This window comes from Tamandua tetradactyla, chromosome 16 (assembly GCF_023851605.1).
Source record: "Tamandua tetradactyla isolate mTamTet1 chromosome 16, mTamTet1.pri, whole genome shotgun sequence".
Lineage (NCBI taxonomy): Eukaryota > Metazoa > Chordata > Mammalia > Pilosa > Myrmecophagidae > Tamandua > Tamandua tetradactyla.
The window spans coordinates 2477410-2502394 of record NC_135342.1 but is presented as its reverse complement, the minus strand read 5'-3'; the positions used below and the strand labels follow the sequence as shown (position 1 = coordinate 2502394).

Sequence of the window (24985 nt, the reverse complement as noted above, 5' to 3'; positions counted from 1 at the left end):
GGTAATTTCCTTTTAACATAGGATTACTTTTTATTTCTTAAACATTCATTATATTGCTGTGGAGGGATAATCAAATCCCAGAGTTTCTTCTTCTTTGGGGAGTTAAATGAAAACAGTAAACAGTGATCTAAAAATGCCAGGAAACCCTACGTAATATGTCAATTTTTCTTAGGGAGATCTTAGAAATAAGTGTGTTGGTATTTTCACATTTTCATGCTTTAAACATTTAATTAAATCAAAAGAAAAGACATAATGCTGTACAAACATCATGAGACTAAGTAACAGGTCAACTTTTCCAACAGAGCACTGAGAACCAAGGTCATTGATATTTTCACATTCTGATACTTTGAGATTTTATTTTATTAAATTCCTTTTAACAAGTTACAAGAGCAATTGGTTTATTTCACTTAAATGGTCTCAAGATCCATCCGTGTTGCATGTCTCTGAATTAAACAATATTCCACTGCATATTATTTAATGCATCTATACATAAATATATATCACAAAGGATAAATTTTTTATGATTTTGTTGACATGAAATATCTAGGATAGATACATTCACAGAGACAGAAAATATTAGAAGTTCTAAATGGGAATGGGGCATTATTTCTTAATGGGTACAGTGTTTCTGTTTTGGGTGACTAGTAGCTTTGAAAATAGATAATGGTGATAGTTACACAGCACTGTGAGTATAATTAATGCCACAAAATTGTAAATTTAAAAATTGTTAAAATGGCAAAATTTGTTATGTATATTTTACCACAGTAAAAAACAAATATAACTTTTTTAAAAAGGAAAAAATTACAAAATTGCAAAATTATTGAAGCCCATGGAAAATATAAAAATATGGTGATGGAAAACTATTGACTTCTTTTATACACTCTCCATTCACACCCCTTACCTTCCCCTTTGCCTTTGTATCCATTGTTAAGGTATTTTTGTGGGTCCTCCTACATCTTTTCTATGATCATACAAGCATCCAGAAAATCAATGTATTTTCACTCCTAAGGATATTTGCCCTGTAGCACCCTCTGCTAGGATAGTGCTTCTTCTCATGATGAAATACAATTAATCCTTCACATTTAAATCAAACCACGTTTTTTGCAAAATCTTTACTAATACCCTCTTTTTCCCCATCCAGAATTGGTTCTCACCTCTGATCACGTGGTGTACTGTGGTGGAATTACTTAAGGATACATGGTAAAGGTCTGTAAATATTGGTCAAACATCCACTCTCCAAATGAAGTTGGAGGGATGTTGTGTTGAAACCACAACTCAATAGCTGTGTGACCTTGCAAATTACTTAGACTCTCTAAACCTCCCCTATAAAATGAGACAATCATGCCTAACTCCCAAGTTGTTGAGAGGATAAAATTTGTTATTGCATGTAATTCTCTCAGCTCAATGTAAATTAAATGCTCAAAAAAAATGGCTGCATTATTATTACTACCATAAAATGTGCTTAATTCCACAGCCATTTTTAGAAAAATTAAATTACAGGTATAACAGACATCCAGCATAGTAATTGACACAATAGAAACACAATAAATACTGTTTTGTGTCTTTCCTAGAGTTAAAAATAATGACTTGGTTCTTGTCACTGCTATAACACACTTGAAACTAAATTAAAACTGTCTTTTTATGTCTTTCTTGTCCATTAAACAGAGCTACTTCAGAAGAGGAAACTTGTCTTTCGTTTCTGTATTACCATAGGCAAGCCCAGGGCCCACAGTCAAAGAAAGTTTGGGGGAAGAAAAGGGATAAAACTAAATCTCTTCTTCCCAGTCCCTACAAAATTCCTGGTGTAACAGTGAATGGGCTTAACTTTGAAAGGTTTTTTCAAGATATATAGAGGGATGGGGAGATACGAGGCAAGAGGAGGACTCTGGGAAGATTGTCAATGGAAATCTTCCTGTGTTCTTTTGTGGTTGGAAGGGCCTGACATAGTGACTAGGGCACAAAGTCAGGGTTTCTGAAGCCATGAGGCTCTGAAAGCCAGGGCTGAGGAAGCCTTGATTCCACTTAGATCCTAAAGCAATGGTGGGAATTGCAACAACAAGGTCTAGGGGGGGTTCTGGTAAGTGACCTAGGCAAACACTGGAGGTCCAGGCCAAATATAGAACGATAGTTTCAGGCAGGAAAAATGAGGTGGTATTGTATCATTTCAGGTTCTTTGGTTGCAAAACAAGAGAAGCTCACTCTGAATAACTTAGGCCAAAAAAGAGCATCTGCAGTTGAAAAACTGAAATGTTGGTGTTCTAGTTTGTTAGCTGCCGGAATGTAATACACCAGAAATGGAATGGCTTTTCAAGAAAAGGGGATTTATTCTGTTAGTTCTTCAGAGGAAAGGCATCTAACTTTCCACTGAGGTTCATTCTTATGTGGGAAGGCACAGGATGGTCTCTGCTGGCCTTCTCTCCAGGCCCCTGGGTTCCAACAACTTTCCCCTGGGTGACTTCTTTCTGCATCTCCAAAGGCCTGGGCTGAGCTGCGAGCGCTGAGATGAGGAATGTCAAGCTGCTTAGGCTGTGCTACGTTGCGCTCTCTCATTTAAGCACCAGCCAATTAAGTCAAACATCACTCATTGCAGCAGACACGCCTCCTAACTGACTGCAGATGAAATCAGCAACAGATGAGGTTCACGTACCTTTGGCTCATGTCCACAGCAACAAAACTAGGTACGTTTACCTGGCCAAGTTGACAACTGACTAACTACCACATTAGGTTTGCAAATACCTGGGAAAAATCTCAAAATGGTCTCTGTTGGCCTTCTCTCCAGGCCTCTGGGTTCCAACAACTTTCCCTGGGATGATTTCTTTCTGTATCTCCAAAGGCCTGGGCTGAGCTGCGAGTGCTGAGATGAGGTATACTGTGCTGCTTGGGCTGTGCTACGTTGCACTCTCTCATTTAAGCACCAGCCAATTAAATCAAACATCATTCATTGCAGCAGGCACGCCTCCTAGCCGACTGCAGATGTAATGAGCAGCAGATGAAGTTCACGTACCATTGGCTCATGTTCACAGCAGCAGAACTAGGCACGTTCACCTGGCCAAGTTGACAACTGAATCTAAGTACCACAGTTGGTGATCATTGAGTTGCCATAAGACCATTTTTTGGCAGGATTATGGACCAGGGAAGTAATTCTGGTACCAAGAATTACCAGATCCACCATAGGGAAAAACTCAGCTCCACTTTCAGTCTTTATTTCACTTAATATTCCATTCCAGGGAGAAAGTGCTGTCTTGGCTTATTTCAGGGATTCATGGTCAGGGAAGAGAGAAGCCCTATAATCAAAGTCCAAACAAGACTACAGGATATAAGGTGGGGAAAGATTCCCAAAGAATAATACATGTGCAGTTACCTGGAGCATGGGGATTGGACGCTGGGCAGGGAGAACAAAAGATGTCCAGCAAAGGCACTAAGGCTTAGAGAATGTGCACCCATCCATGATCCTACAGCTGGGGAAGGCTGAGGTTTACTGGGTGCTGGGAGCTCAGCACTTTCTCTTTCCCTCTCCCAGATTATAGGGGACTTTAGGTTGACAGCCAGATGACCACTTCTATATTCTGGATGCCATGAGGACTTAATGATGCTATGCTTGATCTAGAAAACTAAGTGAGCAGATATTGGTGGTGAAGTCCTCAGTTTCAATATTGGAAAGATGGGCTTTGCTTGGATTTACAGACCATCTTCCCTTTAATATTTGGATTTGGATTGGTGTGTTGACCTCCTTTATCCTTTTCTTTCTTCTAAGGATGCATCTGATAAACCAGTAAATCTCTAGCTCCATTTTACATCCGAATCACCTGGAGCACTTGTGAAGAAGACACACCTCTTGGTGTTCTCCAAGACTCTGAATTGGTAGGTCAAGGCTGAGGCCCGTGTTTAAAGACCACCTCCGCTGTTTCCAAACTGCAGCTTAAGGAAACACTGCACATTTCTGAAAGCTATAGAAGGCAGGATTATATTTGTCTTACTCACCACCATGTCTGCAGGGCCTCAAGAAGTGCCTGACAGATTGGAGGTATTCAATATCCAGTTGTCATTTGAATTGCAGAATTGGGAGCAGAAACACCTAAGAAAGGTGAGGATTGTGGCAGCACTGGCTTGATAACAAAGACAGAAACCAACTCTGTTTAGTTCAAGGAAAAGTAGGTCAATTGTGAGGAAGAAAGAGGCATTCTCCTGGACATATAGTGCAGAACAGTAAGCACCATATGATGACGTGTTATGATATTAATTACAGAAATCTGACATGCCACATATGGAATCACAACTACCACAACAGTGCTGTGTGTTTGCTGAGATGATAGTGATGGTGGCGGTGGTGAAGATGATGGTTATTATATTGATAATGATAATGATCAGGATGATAATGGTGATGGTGAAATGGGCCTGGACTCACTGGGTTATTGCAAAGGTGTCCTAACACTAGAGCCACGTATATGCTCACTTTAGTTTAACTCATCCTGGATATCAATCCAAGACTATTTAAACTATGTACATTAATCGTGTCATTTCTGGATTAAAATCTTTCAATATATTATATGGTGATAGGAATCATCTCCATCTCCATAATAATCAGTCATCATCATTGTCATCACACCAGCACCACCGCCCCCACCATTCCATGTAATGGGATTCGTGTTGTATCTGTGAAAAGGTTTTACTTTCACACTTGTTGTCTGGTGAGACCCAGAAATCCTGGGTGACTGGCAGAGCAGGAGCGGATCCACCCCCTCCTGCTTTAGAGGAGGCTCAACTGAGAGTCATAGGAGTGAAGTGACTTTTCCCACATCTCACGGCAAGGGTCGAGGGTCCAGACCTGAACCCCAGGTCTCTCAGTTCCATGTTAAGCTTCTTGGGGTTACTAAGGATGTTTGTCCAGAGTACAGAGTTTTTGTGTTTTTCATATATGGGGGTAGCTATAAGAGTAATGAGGAGAGACCACTAATTTTTAAAAAAACATTTTTATTGTGAAATATCATATATGTGAAATACCATACATATGCATACACACACGCATAGGCAATACATTTCAAAGGACACTGCAACGATTAGTTGTAGAACTGATTTCAGAGTTTGGTATGGGTTACAGTTCCACAATTTTTGGTTTTTCCTTCTAGCTGCTCCAAGACACTGGGGACTAAAAGTGATATCAATATAATGATTCAGCAATCATATTCATTTGTTAAGTCCTATCTTCTATTATAACTCCACCATCACCGTTGATCTTTCTCCCACTCTTTAGGATTATTTGTACTATGGCCATTCTGACTTTTTTATGTTGGAAAGCGCTATCAATAATGTGGGTTAGGGGGATGAAACTTGCTGATGTTCTGGAGAAGCTGGGCCCTCTGGGTTTCAGGAATTATCTGATCCAGGGACCCATCTGGAGGTTGTAGGTTTCTGGAAAGTAATTGTGGTACATGAAACCTCTTTCAAATCTCAGATAAAGCCCTAAGTGTTCTTTAGGATTGGCAGGAACAGTTTCAGCTGGAGGTTGGCAAACCAGGATAAGTAGCAACATCTAGCTGATATTTGCTTAAGAGTAGCTTCTTGAATCTATTTGAACTCTCTCAGCCACTGATACCTTATTTATTACAATTATTTCCCCCCTTTTAATCAGGAAGACATTGTTGATCCCGTGGTGCCAGGACCAGACTCATCCCTACGACTAATATTCCATATTTCCAGGGAGACTTTCACCCCTGGATGTCCTGTTCCATGTAGCGGGAAGGGCAATGGTTTCCCTTGCAGAGCTGGACTTAGAGAGAGAGAGAAACCACATCTGAGCAACAAAAGAAGTCCTATAGAAGTAATTCTTGGGTATATGTATAGGTAAGCTGAGCTTCACTGCTACAGAAATTAGCTTCACAAGAGCAAGTCTCAAGGTCAAGGGTTTGGCCTATTGCTTTGGGATTCCCTAATGTTTGAGACAGTCTCAGGGGTTTCCCTACTGGTAAAATTGAATAGTTTCATATTTTTTACTCTCATCCCTCAAGGGACTTCACTAATACTTTTAAATTGCCTTCTGTGCTGGTTTGAAAGGATGTATGGACCCTAGAAAAACCGTTTTAATCAAAATCCCATTTCGTAAAATGGCAGAATAATCCCTATTCAGTACTGCATGTTTGAATCTGTAATTAGATCATCTCCTTGGAGATGTCTCCCAATCAAGAGTGGTTGTTAAACTGGATTAGGATAGATGTTTTTCCACGCATTTGGGTGGGTCTTGATTGGTTTACTGGAGTCCTATAGAAGAAGAAACATTTTGGAGAATGGGAGATTCAGAGAGAGCAGAGAATGCTGCAGCACTACAAAGCAGAGAGTCCACCAGCCAGAGACATTTGGAGATGAAGAAGGAAAATGCCTCCTGGGGAGCTTCATGAAACAGGAAGCCAGGAGAGAAAGCTAGCAGATGATGCCATGCTTGCCAAGTACCCTTCCAGATGAGAGAGGAACCCTGAGCGTGTTCACCATGTGCTCTTCCAGATGAGAAAGAAACTCTGACTATGTTCGCCATGTGCCCTTCCACTTGAGAGAGAAACCCTGAACTTCATCGGCCTTCTTGAACCAAGGTATCTTTAACTGGATGCCTTTGATTGGACATTTCTATAGCCTTGTTTTAATTGGGACATTTTCTTGGCTTGAGAACTGTAAACTAGCAACTCATTAAATTCTTCTTTTTAAAGACCATTCAGTTTCTGGTATATTGCATTCCATCAACTAGCAAACTGGAATACCTGCCCAACATACTCTGGGATGTATGTGGGCATTATATAAAGCTATACAGAATTACAAGTATTCATTCCCATTCTGAGCTCCCTGTGTTTGGGTCAATTAAATTTTCTATCCTGACAGGTTGAGTTAGATTATATGCTTCAGAAAATTTAGATTCTGGAAAAAATAAACCTCTCTTCCTTTGGTCTCATAAAGTAGGTGAAGTTCTAAAATACAGACAATGTCCTCCTTACTCTTGTATTCTGATTTACCTTGGTCCCAAACTGATCAGCTTCATTCTTATCTTTAATTGAAGCCCGATCTCTTTCAATTTCTTTAAAAGCTGTTGTATGTGGCAATGCGGGCCTTCAGAGCTGCAGAGCTCCTGCTCTGAGTCTTAGGTGTCACACAGGTAGCCGAAGTTCCAGGGAAGTACCAGGTTATACATATGTAACACAGCCTCTCAAAATCTAGACATGACAATTACCGTTCTGGACTAAATATAACTGCTATAAAAGCTTACAATATAAGCCCCCATTTTCTTATAAGTGTTTTCTAAATGAGACCACAGAATATTTTCTCTTTTATTTCTGGCTTATTTTACATCACATAATGTCCCACAGGTTCATCCACAGTGTTGCATACCTCACGACTTCTTTCCTTTCTGCAGCAGCACAATATCCGATAATATGCATAGACCACAGTTCGTTATTCTACCTCTCAGTCAGCGCATCCTTCAGCCACCTCCATCCACTGGGCATCATGTATCATTTCCACAGTCAACAGTCCATGTCTCACATTATCCTCACTTAGTGGTATAATCATCAACACCCTCAATTTTAGACAATTTTCATTTCTTCCAAGAGAAAAATAAACGATAAACACTCCCTTACCAAATAGAAAATCCAAACCTCCCCCTAACTCTTATCCCTCACCCCCATTATTTACCCCTGCTGTTGCTGTGGTACTACTGATATTTTCCTGTTAAATATAGGCCATAGCATGCAATACCATTCCCCCACATACTCTGATATTATCAACTCTTTATACAAGATTCATACCTTTGCACCAGTTCATGCAAGAACTTATTTATATTTGTAGTGTTAATTGGTGGAACACATGGCTCTATACAACCCTTTTCAATAATGTTCACCTCAGTATGGCAATATTATTTATAGACCCACTAATGAACTGCCTTCACTTCTATCTATTCCCTTACATTGGAGTTCAACCTCATTAGCTAACCATTCACCCATCTCTAGCTTCCGTGTATCTCTAGGTCCCCTATATTCTGTATTATAAGCTTCTGAGTTTACCCTTACCACGGTTATAAAAGTGAAATCATATAGTAACTATCTTTTTGTGTGTCGCTTATTCACTCAGCATTATGTCCTCAAGGTTTATCCAAATTATCATGTGCTTCAGGACCCCATATCTTCTTACTGCTGCACAATATTCCATCATACGTATATACCACATTTTGTTGATCCACTTGTCTGTGACGGACACTTGGATTGTTTCTTTTGGAGACTGTGAGTAAAGGTGCAATAAACATTGGTGTGCAAATCTGTTGTGTCATTACTTTCAGCTCTTCTGATTATATATCAAGTGTGATATTGCCAGGTCATAGGGCAACTCAATATTTATTTTTTTAAGGAACCACCAGACTGACTTCCATAGTGGCTGCACCATTCTACATTTCCACCAGCAGTGCGTAAGAGTCCCAGTATCTCCACATCCTCTCCAACATTTATAGTTTCCTATTTGGTTAATAGCAGCCATTCTTGTAGGTGTGAGGTGGTATCTCATTGTAGTTTTTTTTTTCATACTTAATATGAAAAGTGGGAAAAGGGCATCTCTTATGAAAAGCATGTTTCTTTAGCCTAAAGTATACTTAGAGATTTCATTGTGTTGGTTGTTAGGAATCATGCCACTGACTTTTTAAAAAATTTATTTATTAATTAAAAAATGAAGAAACAAAACATCAACATACATAATCAGTGATTCACAATATCATCACTTAGTTACATATTCATCATTTCTTAGAACATTTACATTAATTCAGAAAAAGAAATAAAAAGACAATAGAAAAAGAAATAAAACGCACACAGGAAAGAAAAAAAAGATTATACCTACCATACCCCTTACCCCTCTCTTTCATTGATCACTAGCATTTCAAATAAATTTATTTTAGCATTTGTTCCCCCTATTATTTATTTTTATTCCATATGTTCATTGTAGTCTTGATCTGCATTGGTATTAGTTTTTCTTGGAATGTTTGATAAAATTCCCCTGTGAAACCCTGGGCTTCTCTTCATAGGAAGATATTTGATGACTGATTGAATCTCTTTACTTGTGACTATTATTGAGCTCTATTTCTTCTTGAGTCAGGGTAGCTTCTTTGGGTGTTTCTAGGAATTTGTCCATTTCACCTAGGTTATCTGGTTTGTTGGCATATAGTTGTTCATAGTATCCTCTTAGGACTTTTTTCACGTCTCTGGGGTCTATGGTAATGATCCCTCTCTTATTTCTGATTTTGTTTATTTACATCCTCTCTCTTTCTTTGTCAGCCCAGCTAGATTTCCATCGATTTTACTGATTTTCTCAAAGAACCAAATTTTGGTTTTGTTGATTCTTTCTATTATTCTTTTGATTTCCAATTCATTTAATTCTACTTTAGTCTTTATTATTTCTCTTCTATTTGCTTTAGGGCTAGTTTGCTGTTCTTTCTCTAGTTCCTCCAGGTGAGCAGTTAAGTCCTTGATTTTTGCTCTTTCTTCTTTTAAAATATAGGCATTTAGGACAATAAATTTCCCTCTCAGCACAGCTTTGACACATCCCATGGGTTCATTTTATTCTCATTTTCTCCAGATATTTCCAATTTCTTTTCTTTGACCCACTGATTATTAAGAGTGCTTCACTTAATCTCTGTATTTGAGAAAGTTCTGGATCTTTGGTGGTTATTGATTTCCAGCTTCATTCTCTTGTGGTCACAGAAAGTGCTTTGAGTTATTTAAATCTTCTAAAATTGATGAAGACATGTTTTGTGCTTCTGCACAAACATTCCATGGGAACTAGAGAAGAATGTATATCCTGGTGTTTTGGGGTGTAACACTCTATACTTGTCTGTTTGGTCTAATTCATTTATCATATTGTTTAAGTTCTCTATTTCCTTGGTGATCCTATGTATGGTTGTTCTATCTATTTCTATAGAGTGGTGTATTGCAGTCTCCCACTATTATTGTTGAAACATCTATCGCTCCCTTCAGTTTTGCCGAAGTTTGCCTCACGTACTTTGAGCTCCTTGATTGGGAGTACAAACATTTATGATTGCTATTTCTTCATGGTGAATAGTACCTTATACTAGTACGTATAGTGCCCTTCTTTGCCTCTTATGATGCCTTAACATCTAAAGTCTATTTTGCCTCATGTTAGAATAGTTACTCCTGCTTTCTTTTGGTTAGAGTTTGCGTGGAACATCTTTTTACATCCTTTCACTTTCAATCTATTTGTATACTTGTGTCTAAGAGTTATCACTTGTAAGAAGCATATGAATGGATTATATTTCTTAATCCATTCTGCCAATCTGTATCTTTTAACTGGTAGGTTTAGTCTGTTAATATTCAAAGTTATTACTGTAGATGTGTTTCTTGAACCTACCATCTTATCCTTTGGTTTTTATTTGTCAGATTTATGTATTCTTCCCCTCTTTCTTTTTTTATCCTCTAGACTACCCTTACTGGTACTCTTCAGTTCTGCACCCTCCTTCAGTCTTCCCTCTCCTGTATTTTTTTTTCCAGCAGACAGAACTCCACTTAGTATTTCTTGTACAGCCAGTCTTTTATTGACAAATTCTCTCAGGCTTTGTCTGTCTATGAAAATTTTAATCTCTTCCTCACTTTTCTTTTGTATGCTGTATGGCAGGGTCACGTTTCGTTCTTTTTCCACGTGAGCATCCTGTTACTGCAGCATTACTTGTTGAATTTTTGCTTGTTTGGTTTTTTATTTGTTTTTTGTTGTTGTTGCTGTTTTATTTGTTCTAGTTTGCTAGCTGCCAGAATGCAATATACCAAAAATGGAATGGCTTTTAAAAGGGGGAATTTAATAAGTTGCTAGTTTACAGTTCTAAGGCCAAGAAAATGTCCCAATTAAAACAAGTCTATAGAAATGTCCCATCAAAGGCATCCATCCAAGGAAAGATACCTTTGTTCAAGAAGGCCAATGAAGTTCACATTGTCTCTTTCATCTAGAAGGGCACATGGCAAACACAGTCAGAATTTCTCTCTCATCTGGAAAGGCACATGGTGAACACAGTCAGGGTTTCTCTCTCATCTGGGAAGGCACATGGTGAACACGGCATCATCTGCTAGCTTCTTCTCCTGGCTTCCTGTTTCATGAAGTTCCCCGGGAGGCATTTTCCTTCTTCGTCTCCAAAGATCGCTGGCTGGAGGGCTCTGCTTCTCATGGCTATGTCATTCTGCTCTGTTATCTCTGAATCTCTTATCCTGAAAAATGTTTCCTCTTTTATAGGACTTCAGAAACTAATCAAGACCCACTGAATGGGTGGAGGCATGTCATCACCTAATCCAGTTTAACAACCACTCTCGATTACAACACATCTCCAGGGAGATAATCTAATTACAGTTTCAAATATACAATGCTGACTAGGAATTAGAAGAAACAGCTGCCTTTACAAAACGGGATTAGCATTAAAACATGGCTTTTCTAGGGGACATACATCCTTTCAAACCAGCACAGTTTGCTTGTTTGCTTTTTGTAGCAGTGCATAGGCTGGGAATCAAATCCCAGGTCTCCCGCATGGAAGGTGAGAATTCTACCATTGAACTACCCTCGCACCCCCTGTCTCTCCCTCCCTTTTAAAGAACAATTTTGCTGAATATGGAATTCTTGGCTGGAAGTCTCTCTTTCAGGATTTTAAATATATCATACCACTGCCTTCTCACCTCCATGATGCTTGATGAGTAGTCCAAACTCAGTCTTTGTGGTTTCTCTTTTATGTGATGAATTGCTTTTCTCTTGCTGTTTTCAGGATTTTATGCCTCTTCAACATTTGGCCGACTGATTAGTATGGGTCTTGGAACAGGTTTACTTGTATTTATTCTATTTGGGGTTTGTTGTGCTTCTTTGATTTGCATATAAATGCCTTTTATAAGGGTTAGGCGTTTTCCAGATTGTGGCCTCAACTAATCTTCATAGACTTTTTCTCTTCTCTTCTCCTTCTGAGACACTGATGATTCATATGTTTGTGTTTTCCATCATTTACCTGGGAACCAGTTGAAATTTTTTCATCTTTTTTGCCATTTATTTTTTTGTTTGTCCAAATTCAATAGTCCTGTCCTCTAGTTTGCCTAGTCATTCTTCTGTCTGTTCAAATCTGCTGCTGTGTGTCTCTAGTATATTTTTATTTAGTGTATAGTATCTTTCATCTCTGTAATATCTGTTATTTTTTTTATCTATTCTCTCAAATTCTTCTTTATGCTCATTTAGTGTCTTCTTGGTATCCTTTATTATCTTTGTGCATATACTTATACACAACAAATCCATTAGCAGACCCACAGAATTTATTTAGGAGAGTTGTATGAACATCTTTGATTAGTTGTTCCAAAGTCTGTGTCTCCTTCAGTGTTTTAATTTGTTCATTAGTCTGGGCTATATCTGTCTGCATCTTCATATGCTTTGTGATTTTCTGTTGAATTTAAGGCATTTAATTATTCTGATAGGATTACTTTGGATGTTGATTTCCCTCATTCATCTAAGGTTTTGTATTTACAGGATGAGCATGGAGCAGGGCACGGTAGTGGGGCAGGGCAAAGGGCTAGGTGCCGGGTGAGGCCACTGCATTGTTGCCTGGGAGAGTGGAGTTTGGGGCACAGGGTCACAGGGTGGGGTGGTTTGGGGGGCACGGGGCGGGGTGTGGCATGTCCAGGCCTCGGAGCACAGGGGCAGCGTGCAGCAAGGGGAAAATGGAGTTAGGGCATGGGCAGAGGTCGATCATGGGACTTGTGAGGGTGGTGGTGCACATGAGGGGGCGGGGATGGGGGGATGGAGGGTAGGGGCACTGTTGCGCAGGTGTGGGAGGCCAGGGTTCATGTGTGCGTAGGTCCCATATATTGATAGGAATGTGGTTGTATGCACTTTTCACACTTGTTGAGCTGACCATCTAAGATTTTTGGATTTTACTATATGCAAATTTTACATAAAAAGAGCTGAAAACAAATACAAACTCCAGTTAATAAAGTTGCTTTGCAAAGTGGTATCGTTTAGAAATTCTTCAATTACCTTCTCTCAGTTTTAAACCTGAGCAAAAAAGTAAATAAATCGAGACTATTGAGGGTCAAGTTTCTCACCAATAGACAGTTTTGCAAAATTCAAAAGGGGAAAGACTAGATTATACCCTGTGGTATAATCAGTTGGAACTGTTGGGAAGAGCACAAATTAGTATTTTTTAAGATGCACAGATGGATGGAAGATAGACAGATAGACAGATAAAGATGTGTACTCCTATGCTTGTATATGTGTCGACGTGTATGAATGTATCCATGTGTGTATATACATGAACACACATACATACATGGATATCTTTGTGCATATACTTATACACAACAAATGCATATTCCTTTCTCTGTCACCTGAGAGTCCTAGAAGCAACTGACACCTCACCAGTAGAATGAACATATCTGATGCCCATTCTCTGGTTTCTCACTACCATCTTCCAGTAAGAAGAACTTGGGAGAAAGGGGGATCCCAGGACTGAGGCAGGGAGAGTACAATATGGGCCTCGGATATCTTATGGTGCCTGAAAGTAAGGAAGAGCTTAGAGGACATGACAAAAGTACAGAGGCACTAAGTTGAAGGGGCTCTCATCAGCTAAATCTGGGAAATTTTGAGCTTCAAAATAAGTATGGATAGTCCATAGTATAACCTAGTGGATAAAATAAGAGTCCAAGTCTCAACTAACATAAATGAATTAATGACTAAGGGAGAAGGAAAAGATCTTCATTTCAGTGGACTTCCAACTAATAAATATGAAAGGAATGATGGAATTGAAAACGATCCATGGATTCTAAAACTAGTGAGTGAAAGTGTGATGAACAACATGGTATTTATGTAGTATCAAAGAATCTCTCCCCAAATTACTTACTTATTGTGAAGATGAACACACTAATTTTACGGTGGAGAGACCTTTAGTTCTCCACCAAAATGGATCCAAGTTTACATCCCCAATACCTGGCCAAACCACCATGACTTGCCCCTAAGACGATGCACTGAGAAGGAGACCTCACTCCAGTGGAATTCCACCAAAATGCACAAACTGAAACTCAGGAAGAAACAGGAGGGGCATTCTACAAAATAGCCAGCTTCTTTCCTTTCAAAATGTCAAGGTCAAGGGATGCAAAATGTGGCTAAGCAACTCATCCAGATTAAGGAAGACTAAAGAGACACGTCAACTGATGCAATGTGTGGTTCTGGAGAGGACCTTGGGCCAGGGAAATGACCATAAAAGATATCTTCTTGGAATCAATGAAATCTAAATGAATGTGGATTAGGTAAGATACTAATATTAAATTTCTTGATATTAATAATTGTTTTGTGGTTATTTGAATAACCTTGTTCTTGAATTATAAACACTAAAATATTTATGACCAAAAGGGCACAGTGTTTCATATATGTAAAGTGAGAGAACATTAATGAATGAATAATTAAGCAAATGGGTAAAAAATTTTTTTTACTCTAGGTAAAGGATATACAGGAGTTTTTTGCACTCTTGCAGTCATCTGCATGTTTGAACTTTTATCAAATGTAAAATGTAACAAGCAAAAATATATTTTTCTACTTGATTTTTTATTGAACATATATATATCTTTGCCATATTTCCATGTCAAAACATATAAATCCATTTCTTTTTAATAGTTGTCTATGTTTGTCCCAGTATTTATGTAATACGCTATACTTAACTGATCCACTATTGATGGGCATTTAGGGTTTTTTAGAAAATTCTTTCATTATAAATAAAGATAAAATGAATATCCATGTACATATATTTATATGTACTTTTGGGAACATATGGATATATTCGGTAAATATTAGCCAGTCTTCTAGGAATAAAAACGAGGTGATTTTTAAATTTGCATTTCTTTATCAACTAATAACTTGAAAATATTTTCATGTAAGCTATGAGACACATAATTCTTCTCTGTGACTTGCTTTCTCATGAATACTGATCATTTTTCTCATGGGTAGTGCAGGTTTTGTTTGATTGGTAAAAGGTCATGGAACATTGGGTGGGAAAATGTTCCTCTAGATTTTCATCCACCATTCAAGGTGATTTATGGTGCTTGGGGACAAGAAAGATCTTTAATCAGGACGGAGAGGTCAGCATTCCAAGACCAGGATCATGGCTGGTGGAGAGATTTCCGCAGCGCCGTGTGGACCTCCCTGTTCCGCAGGCAGTAGATGATGGGGTTGCACATGGGCGTGACCACCGTGTAGATGACCGACAGCACCTTGTTGAGGTCCATGGATTTGATGCGGCTGGGGCGACAGTAGATGAAGAGAGCTGCTGAGTAGAAGATGCCCACCACGACCAGGTGGGAGGCACAGGTGGAGAAGGCTTTGCGCCGGGCGGCAGCTGAAGGCATGCGCAGCACAGTGACCCCAATGGCTGAGTAGGAGGCCAACGCTACTAGCAGCGTTCCACAGAAGATGATAATGGCAGAGATGAAGTCCACCAACTCGGTCAGAGCCACGTGGGTGCAGGACAGGTTGAGCAGAGGGGAGACATCACAGAAGAATTGGTTGAGGACGTTGGGGCCACAGTAAGAGAGGCTGGCGAAGAACGCTGTTTTGATCACTGAGACCATTAGTCCACCAAGCCATGAGGACAAGGACAAGCCCAGGCAGACCTGAGGTCTCAAGAGAAGCGGGTAGTGGAGTGGGTGGCAGATGGCCACGCAGTGGTCATAGGCCATGGAGGCCAGCAGGGTGCACTCCGTGCAGATGAAGGAGATGAAGAAGAGTTGGGTCATGCAGGCTGTGAAAGAAATGTGGTAGGGTCCCTTCCACAGCCCCACAAGCAGGCTGGGCATGGTCACAGACACGTAGCACATCTCCAGGCAGCTCAGGTTGCCGAGGAAGAAGTACATGGGCTTGTGCAGCTCACTGTGACTGCAAATGAGGTAGATGATGAGCGTGTTCTCCAGGAGAGTCAGCAGGTAAAGGGTCAAGAAGATGGCAAACAGGGCATCTCTTACTTCTGGTCTTGTGGACAAACCCAGCAAGACAAAGTATTGGACTCCGGTCATGTTGGATAACTCCCAGTTCCTCTCCATCTAAAGAGAGACAAATATAATGTGTTGACATTCTGGTTCCTGCAGAGGTAGAGTGGTAAAAATTGGGAGGAAGTTCCCAATGCCTGGAGACCCTACTATTGTGCGAGTGCAACTTTTGTTAGATATTGTCTGTTTTGAAGACACTGAAGATCCAAGCAACAACTCTGAACACATGATCAGACATCTCTGCCACTGTACTTACCATTCTTACTAATTCTGTGACCTTATGTAAAAGCTATGACCATGTGAAATTTGAGAGAATAACATTTCCCTCCCATGATCTTGTTATAACAAATTAAGTGAAGCAAATGGATGGAAAGTTGTTTTCTTGTATTATCTCACTTATTCTTTACCTGTCTGAGGCAGGACTCCTAACACCATGTGATGAAAAATGAGCTTCACTGGGCACTACATGGGAAATTTTCTATTCCCAAGACATCATGGCATAGAGAGAAACACCAATTATAGGACAAAAACTAAATCGGACTCATTGCAAACAATGTAGATGGTACAGTAGGTGACTGGGTATGTTATTCATGTTCACAAGGGAAGGGAATTCTGAGGTCCTAATATTTGGATAGAGACAGGGGGAATGAGAAAGGTCCAAGAACACCAACAGTTGAGTAAAACAGCATTGTGGGCAGAAGGAATGGCTAGTTTCAATGATGCGAGGTGAGGAGGAATTGGCAGTGCTCAGGAATAAGAAGGTTCTTTTGAGCTGGTATTAGAGAGCAAGAAGAGCAAAAGGAGTTGAGGATAGAGATGTAGTCAAGGACTTGTGCACATAAGCCCTTATGAACCAAGTGTTTTGTAGTCTTTCACCAAGACCAACAATGCAGCAATGACCAAGGGTATCTTGAGTCCCTCCTTAAATTATCCAGGCATGTCCCAAGAATTCTGCATGATATTTTATTCTGTCCTCTCAAAGACCCTGTAAAAATGCCTCACTAGCTGAGCATCAGTCATTGGTGGAGCTGTCTTTGGTGCTGAACTGGGCGCCCTGAATTTGGACTTGGCTGGTAATAAAGCTCTCTGCAAACTTCACTTCAACTACCTCAGGTCCTGCTCAGGTGGAGTTGTCTCTAATTTTTAGGACAGATCCACTTGTGAGGGTTTTTTGCTGGTTTATCAAACTCTCCTTTGTTCTGGAGAAGAACTCTTTGCCCCTCTCCCTCAGGCATGCTTCCCCCAGTGGTTCCCCTATCTTCCTCTTCTGCCTCTCCCATTTATCATTCCTCCATCCGTATCAGCTCAGTACTTACATTCTCCATGAATCATTTCTCAGTTACCCTTGCTGGCTGATGACTTCATGTGCTCCAAGATAACCCTGGTTAATCTGCAGACAGCCCCAGAAGGTGACACTGGCACCCTGAATCCCAGAACTAGAATATTCAGAGATGATTCCATATGAAAACTATCTGTCAGCCATGAGCTACTTGGTTATAGGCAGGTGCAAAGGAGATATTGTGAAGAACGAGAGCTGGCTCCTGCTCCCAGAGGAATTGGGGCCAGGCTGCTTTCTAGCTCTGTTGTTTTGGGAAAGCTACTAAATGTCTTAAAGCTGAAATTATGTTATATAAAAGTAGGAATAATCATCCTTATCATGAAATATATCATTTATTTGTTATGAGAAAGGGGCAGGATAGTGATGATTACAGGATCAGGCTCAGGTTCAAGAGTTATACAGAACTAAGTTTGAATGCTGTGTCCTGAATAAAACCCATAACTGCTGCCACAGAATACAGACCATTGGCTGGTCGAGTCTTTAATCTGCACACATTTATCAAGTGAGAGTTTTGTACAGAAAAGTCAGTGTACCAGGAATGGTGCATATAAGCAGATTCTGGCCTCAAGTTATTTAGAAGCTGCTCCTTTCTAGAATTATGACTCTAGGAAAATTGGTTAATTCAGTTAAGCCTCCTTTGCCTATTCTGCAATGTAAGAGTAATTAGTCTTCCCTTAAAGTTAATCAATTTCATGTAATATTAGTTATAGTGCCAGACCTCTTAAGGAATGGGAGAGTATAATGGCTAAAGGTAAGCGATTTAAAGTTAGAAGGATTGAGTAACAGGCTGTCTCTCCCTCACTAATTGCTTGGTGTTAAGAAAGGCGCTTGGCCTCATGCATTAATGAACAACATGGAAATATGAATTCTGTGGCTGATATGACCACTGCAACTACTTCATTAGGTTTGATGGACATTAAATAAGTTAATGTCTCTAAAATATTTAGAGTCACTATCTGGTATGCTTCGGGTGGCCTATATAAGAAAGTTTCTTTATGTTGTTCCTTGTCTTTACCCCCAAAGAATAGCATTTTGTCTCCTAACCTGATGATGGTGAAGGACGACAAGTGCCAAGGTGGATTCAGCTACTCCGCATTTGTGGAAACACCAATGGATGGAACAATGGCCTCTCGTTCCATCCTAGGGAGCTGCCCTTGGTCCTGAACGAGGGACCTTCCCGCCACACTTGCCTCACCTCGAGGTTCTGGATCCTCTGAGCTGCTGAGTTGAGCACCCTGACAGTGAGATGAGGGCAGGAGGCGAGCTTAAACTGGAGCTCTGGACCTGACAGACTTCCCCTTTTCACTAGGGATTTGGAAAAGAGGTGAAGTGGGAAGCTTTCATATTGACACTGTGCAGAGGTGTAAGAGGAGGGGCACAGAAGAGAGTGCCTCCAAGCCACCCACAGTGCAGATCAACATGTATTGACTGATTTCTTCCTAAAAGGCAGAATTTCTCCTTGTGCTTGGAAAGACAGGTATAAATATGAGTGAGAAACAGTTTCTGAATTGATCAACCCATGTGGGGCGCAAACCTAAATGGAAACACACATTTGTAAATCATTATAAGAGCTCTAAGGGAAGTAGGGGGTCACAGAAGAGGGTCTCCTAATGCAGAGTGAAAAGCTCAGCAGAAGCTTCCCTGAAGAGGGGGCCTTTGAGCTGTGTCTTTGGAAGGCCAGTTAAGATGACATGACTTACAACCAAGAGATAGTCATATATAAATGTCAATGTGCTGGAGTCGATGGAGAACATTTTAAAACTCTTCTTGCTGCTATGTAGGCAAAATCCAAACCACTTAGCATGATACTCAAAGCCTGGCCTTCCAGCACCCATAATTTCCTTTTAACATAGGATTACTCTCTATTTCTTGAACATTCAATATATTACTGTGGAGGGATGATCAAATCCCAGAGTTTTTTCTTCTTTTGTTAAATGAAAACAGTAAACAATGCTCTAGAAATATCACAAAACCCTATGTAATACATTAATTTTTCCTAGGGAGATCTTAGAAATAAGTGTGTTGGTATTTTCATGCTTTAAATATTTAATTAAATCAGAAGAAAAGACATAATGCTCTACAAACATTGTGAAACTAAGTAACAGGTCAAATTTTCTAGCCGAGCAATGAGATCCAAAGTAATTGATATTTTCACATTCTGATACTTTAAAATTTTATTTTATTAAATTCCTTTTAACAAGTTACAAGAGCAATTGGTTTATTTCACTTAAATGGTCTCAAGGTCCATCCGTGTTGCATGTCTCTGAATTAAACAATATTCCACTGCATATTATTTAATGCATCTATACATAAATATATATCACAAAGGATAAATTTTGTATGATTTTGTTGACATGAAATATCTAGGATAGATACATTCACAGAGACAGAAAATATTAGAAGTTCTCAATGGGGATGGGGCATTATGTTTTATTGGGTGTTATTTCTTAAAAAAAATCATTTTTAATTTTCTGTCTCTTCCATTAAACAGAGCTACTTCAGAAGAGGAAACTTGTCTTTTATTTTTGTATCCACAGAGGCAAGCCCAGCACCCAAGATCCAGGTAAGTTTGGGGGAGAAAAGGGATAAAACTAAATCTCTACTTCCCATTCCCTACAATACCTGGTCTAACAGTGAATGTGCTTAACACTGAAAGGCTTTTTCAAGATCCACAGAAGGATGGGGAGATAAGAGGTAAGAGGAGGACTCTGGAAGGATTGTCAACAGAAATCTTCTTGTATTCGGTCATTATCAGAAGGGCCTGAGATAGCGACTAGGGCACAAAGACAGGATTTCAGAGGCCATGAGGTTCTCAAAGCCAGGGCTGAGGGAGTTCTGATTCCATGTAGAACCTAAAGCAATCGTTGGAATTGCAACAACAAAGTTGTGATGGTTAGTTTCTGGTGTCGACTTGGCCAAGTGGTGGTGCTCAGTTGTCTGGTCAGCCAAGTCTGGCCTGATCTTTGCTGAAACAATATTTCATGGCTTGTTAATAAACTGGAAGCTGGTGTATTAAATCATCAGTCAGTTGATCGCATCTGTGGCTGATCACATCTGCGATCAACTGACTCATGTCTCCTACTCAGTTGAGAAAATCCAATCAGCCGAAGGCTTTAAAGGAAGAAGAGAGATTCACTGCTTTTTCAGTTAGTGAGCCTCCCTTGTGGAGTTCATCCAGACCCTTCATCAGAGCTGTCAGTTCCACAGCTTGCCCTGTGGGTTTTGGACTCTTCCATTCCCATGGCTGTGTGAGACACTTTTATAATAAATCTCATATTTACAGATCTCTCCTGTTTACCTAAAGGACCCTGACTAACAAAGCTTGGTAGTGGGAGTGGTTCTTGAGAAACAGAATCTTAAAAATGGGTTTTTACAATTAGTTTTATTCTCTGACTAGACTCAGGCAATGATGACTCTTTCCAATAATCAAGATGGCACTGACAGTCCATGGGGTGAGTTGGCAAAAGAGATACTCAAAATATCACTATTAGATTCTACTAATTGCGTGTTTATACAAGGCAAGGCCCTGGGTGAGAATGTTTTTGATATCTTTACAGAGGTTTGTGGAATTAAAAAGTGTAATGATGTTGGCTGATTGTAAGATATGCTGGAAACAGTGATGAAGGAAAGGGATCAGCTGATGGCTTCAAATTTGCCCCCTAAGTGTCATGTGAATGATGTAAAAGTTTCCATGTGTGCCCTGAAAGAAAATCTTATTTCCTGTGATTGCAGACTTGAGATCTCTGACTCATTGTGTGAGTGGAAGATTTACAAAGTAAACTAAAATCTCAAACTTGCGGGGTGTCTGCCGTTAAAGTAAGGGCTTTCATTGGAAAAGAATGGGATCCTGAATCTTGGGACGGTGATATATGGTTCGATAATGATGACGATGGGGAGATGGGGTACCTGGAACCTGCTGTGCCTTTGTTAGATCGACCTGTAATGCACTGTCCTGAGGAAAGAGCTTCCTGACCTCCAGTCTCCCCAAAGGATCTGTCATCCAACCTCCATCTAATGAGATTAACCTTTCAGTGCCTGCGAACCCTGTAACCACCTCCCCTGGGAAAACAGCTCTCACTCCTCTGTCTGGAGCTACTAATCCTGTTTCACCTGATGAAACTGCAATGGAATGCCCTGAGGTTATTGGCTTGAAAAACACTTCTATTTCCTTTCATGACCCACCCCCACCACCCCTCTTTTCTTCGAGACCTATAACTAGACTAAACTCCCAACAGGCCCTAAAATGTTACGTAGAAAGTTTGACCCACAAGAAGGTATGTTATGCTTCAAAAGAACCACATGAATCCTCCAATCTATAGAGACAAATCAGAGGAATATGTGCAGGAATGGATATTTAGGGTTTGGGGTAATGGTGGAAGGAATATAAAGTTGGATCAAGCTGAATTTACTGGTATGGGCCCACTACGCAGAGATACTGCATTTAATGTTGTAGCTTGAGTGGCTAGAAAGGGCATTAACAGTTTGTTTGGATGGTCAGTGGAAACATGGATCAAAAGGTGGCCAACATTACCTGAGGTTGAAATGCCAGAACTGCCCTGGTATAATGTAGATGAGGGGTCCAGAGGCTTAGGGACATTGGAACGTTGTAGTGGATTTATCATGGAAGAATGTCCTTAAGAATGTCCAGAGAACACATCCTTCACCACAACCTTGAGAAATAAACTGGTGAGATGAGCTCCATCGTCCCTGAAGAGCTCTGTGGTTGCACTTCTATGTAGGTCAGATATTACTGTGGGGACTGCTGTCACTGAGCTGGAATCCTTAACCATAGTAGGGATGATCAGATCGCAAGTTGGCAGAAGCCATGTGGTGACAGTTAATCACCATAGACAAGGTGGGTGTGGCCACCATAATAGACAGGAGACTCAAAGCAGCAGCCAAAATAATGACTCAGGGACTTTTAGCGCTGGCTAGTAGATCATGGGGTGCCTGGAAGTAAAATAGATGGGCAGTTTACCAAATTCTTGCTTGAGCTATATAAGCAGAAGAATTCTAGGTTAAGTGAACAGAAGACTAACTTGAATTACAAAAACAGAGAGTCATTGCCCCTTAACCAATTCCCAGACTTGAGATGGTTTATAGACCCAAAGCTCCTTGAATGAGGGGAGGGCTGGGTACCCTTGGGGAAGGACCCTGTAACATTGCCCAAAATTTACACAGTTAACATTCCTCCCAGGAGGAGAAATATGGCCTTTTACCAAGGTGACTGTGCACTGGGGAAGAGGAAGTGATCAGATATTTTGGGGATTACTAGACACTGGTTCAGAAGTGAAGTTAATTACAAGGGACCCAAAACATCAATCTGGTCCACCAGTAAGAGGGTGATCTGACTGGAACTTATGGAGGTCAGGTGATCGATGGAATTTTACCTCAGGAACATCTCACAGTGGATTCATTCTGTGGTCATTTCCCTAGTTTTAGAATGCGTAACTGGAATTGACACACTCAGCAACTGGCAGAATCCCCATATTGGTTCTCTGACTTATGGAGTGAGGGCTATTATGGTAGGAAAGGCAAAGTGGAAGCCACTAGAACTGCCCCTACCTAGCAAAACAGTGAATCAGAAACAATACCAGATTCCTGGAGGGATTGCAGAGATCACTGCCACTCTATGCAGGGGTGGTGATTCCCACCACATCCCCATTCAACTCTTCTATTTGGCCTATGCCGAAAACATACGGGTCTTGGAGGATGATAGTGGATTATCGTAAACTTAACCAGGTGGTTGATTTCAATTGCAGCTGCTGTTCCAGATGTGATATCATTGCTGAAGCAAATCAGCACATTGCTTGGTACCTGGTATGTAGCTATTGATCCAGAAAATTCTTTTTTCTCAATAGCTGTCAGTAAAGACCACCAGAAGCTGTTTACATCCAGCTGGCAAGGCCGGCAGTATACCTTCACTGTCCTACCTCAGGGGTACATTAATTCTCCATCCCTATGTCACAATCTTGTTCACAGAGACCTTGATCATTTCTCCCTCCCACAAGACATCACACTGGTCCATTGTATTGATGATATCATGTTGATTCGACCTAGTGAGCAAGAAGTAGCAACTACTCTAGACTTACTTGTAAGGCATTTGCATGTCAGAGGATGGGAGATACATCCAAAAAAAAAATACTGCAGTGGTGTGGGGCATGTCGAGATATCCCTCCTAAGGAGAACGATAAGCTATTGCATCTGGCCCTTCCTATGACCAAAAAAGAGGCATAACACCTAGTTGGCCTCTTTGGATTTTGGAGACAACATACTCATCATTTGGGTGTGCTATTCTGGCCCATTTTCTGAGTGACCAGAAAAGCTGCTAGTTTTTAGTGCAGATTGGGACAAGAGGAGACTCTGTGACATGTCCAGGCTGCTGTGTAAGCTGCTCTGCCCTTTGGACCATATGATTCAGAAGATCCAATGTACTGGAAGTGTCAGTGGAAAATAGAGATTCTGCCTGGAGACTTTGGCAGGCCCCTATAGCAGAATCACAAAGCACACCCTTAAGGATTTTGGAGCAAAATCTTACCATCTGCTGCAGAAAACTACTCTCCTTTTGAGAAAAAAGCTTTTAGCCTGTTGCTGGGCTTTAGTAGATACTGAATGTTTAACCATGGGCCCCCAAGTTACCGTGGGACCTGAGTTACCTATTGTGAGCTGGGTGTTGTCTGACCCACCAGGTCATAAAGTTGGGCGTGCACAGCAGCTCTCCATCATAAAATGGAAATAGTATATACGAAATAGGACCAGAGCAGGTCCTGAAGTCACAAGCAAGTTACATGAGGAAGTGGCCCAAAAGCCCAAGGCCCCCACTCCTGCCACATTATTTTATCTTTCCTTGACCAGATCTATGGCCTCTTGGTGAGTTCCTTATAGTCAATTGACTGAGGAAGAGAAAAATCAGCCTGGTCTACAGATGGTTCTGCACAATAGGCAGGTACCACCCAGAAATGGACAGCTGCAGCACTACAACCCCATTCTAGGATGTCCTTAAAGGACGATGGTGAGGGGAAATCCTCCCAGTGGGCAGAACTTCGAGCAGTGCACCTGATTGCTCATTTTGCTTGAGAGGAGAACTAGCCACAAGTGCGTTTGTATACTGACTCATGGGCTGTTGCTAATGGTTTGGCTGGATAGTCAGGGACCTGGAAAGAGCATGATTGGAAAATTGGTGACAAACAGGCCTGGAGAAGAGATCTGTGGATGGGCCTTTCTGAGTACGCAAAGAACATGAAGACATTTGTGTCCCACGTGAATGCACATGAGAGGATGACTTCAGCAGAGGAAGATTTTAATAATCAAGTGGATGAGATGACCCATTCTGTGGATACCATCAGCCTCTTTCCTCAGCCACTCCTGCCATTGCCCAATGGGCTCATGAACAAAGTGGCCATGGTGGTAGGGATGGAGGTTATGCATGGGCTCAGCAACATGGACTTCCACTCACCAAGGCTGACCTGGCTACAGCCATCGCCGAGTGCCCAATCTGCCAAGAGCACAGACCCACGTTCAGTCCCCAATATGGCACCATTCCACAAGGTGTTCAGCCTGCCACCTGTGGCAAGTTGGTTACACTGGACCACTTCCATCCTGGAAGGGGCAATGATTTGTTCTAATT

General features: G+C 40.7%; 1 protein-coding gene across 1 annotated transcript; it reads right to left on the bottom strand.

Moving 5' to 3' along the window:
• Positions 1 to 15137: 15137 nt before the first annotated feature.
• On the bottom strand, positions 15138 to 23962 carry LOC143658565 (olfactory receptor 6Z7-like). Its single transcript, XM_077130663.1, has 2 exons — positions 23897 to 23962; positions 15138 to 16073 (listed from the first exon to the last, which is right to left on the bottom strand). Exons 1-2 carry the CDS (start codon positions 23897 to 23899, stop codon positions 15138 to 15140), a joined length of 939 nt encoding a protein of 312 aa, XP_076986778.1. The 5' UTR covers positions 23900 to 23962.
• Positions 23963 to 24985: the final 1023 nt, after the last annotated feature.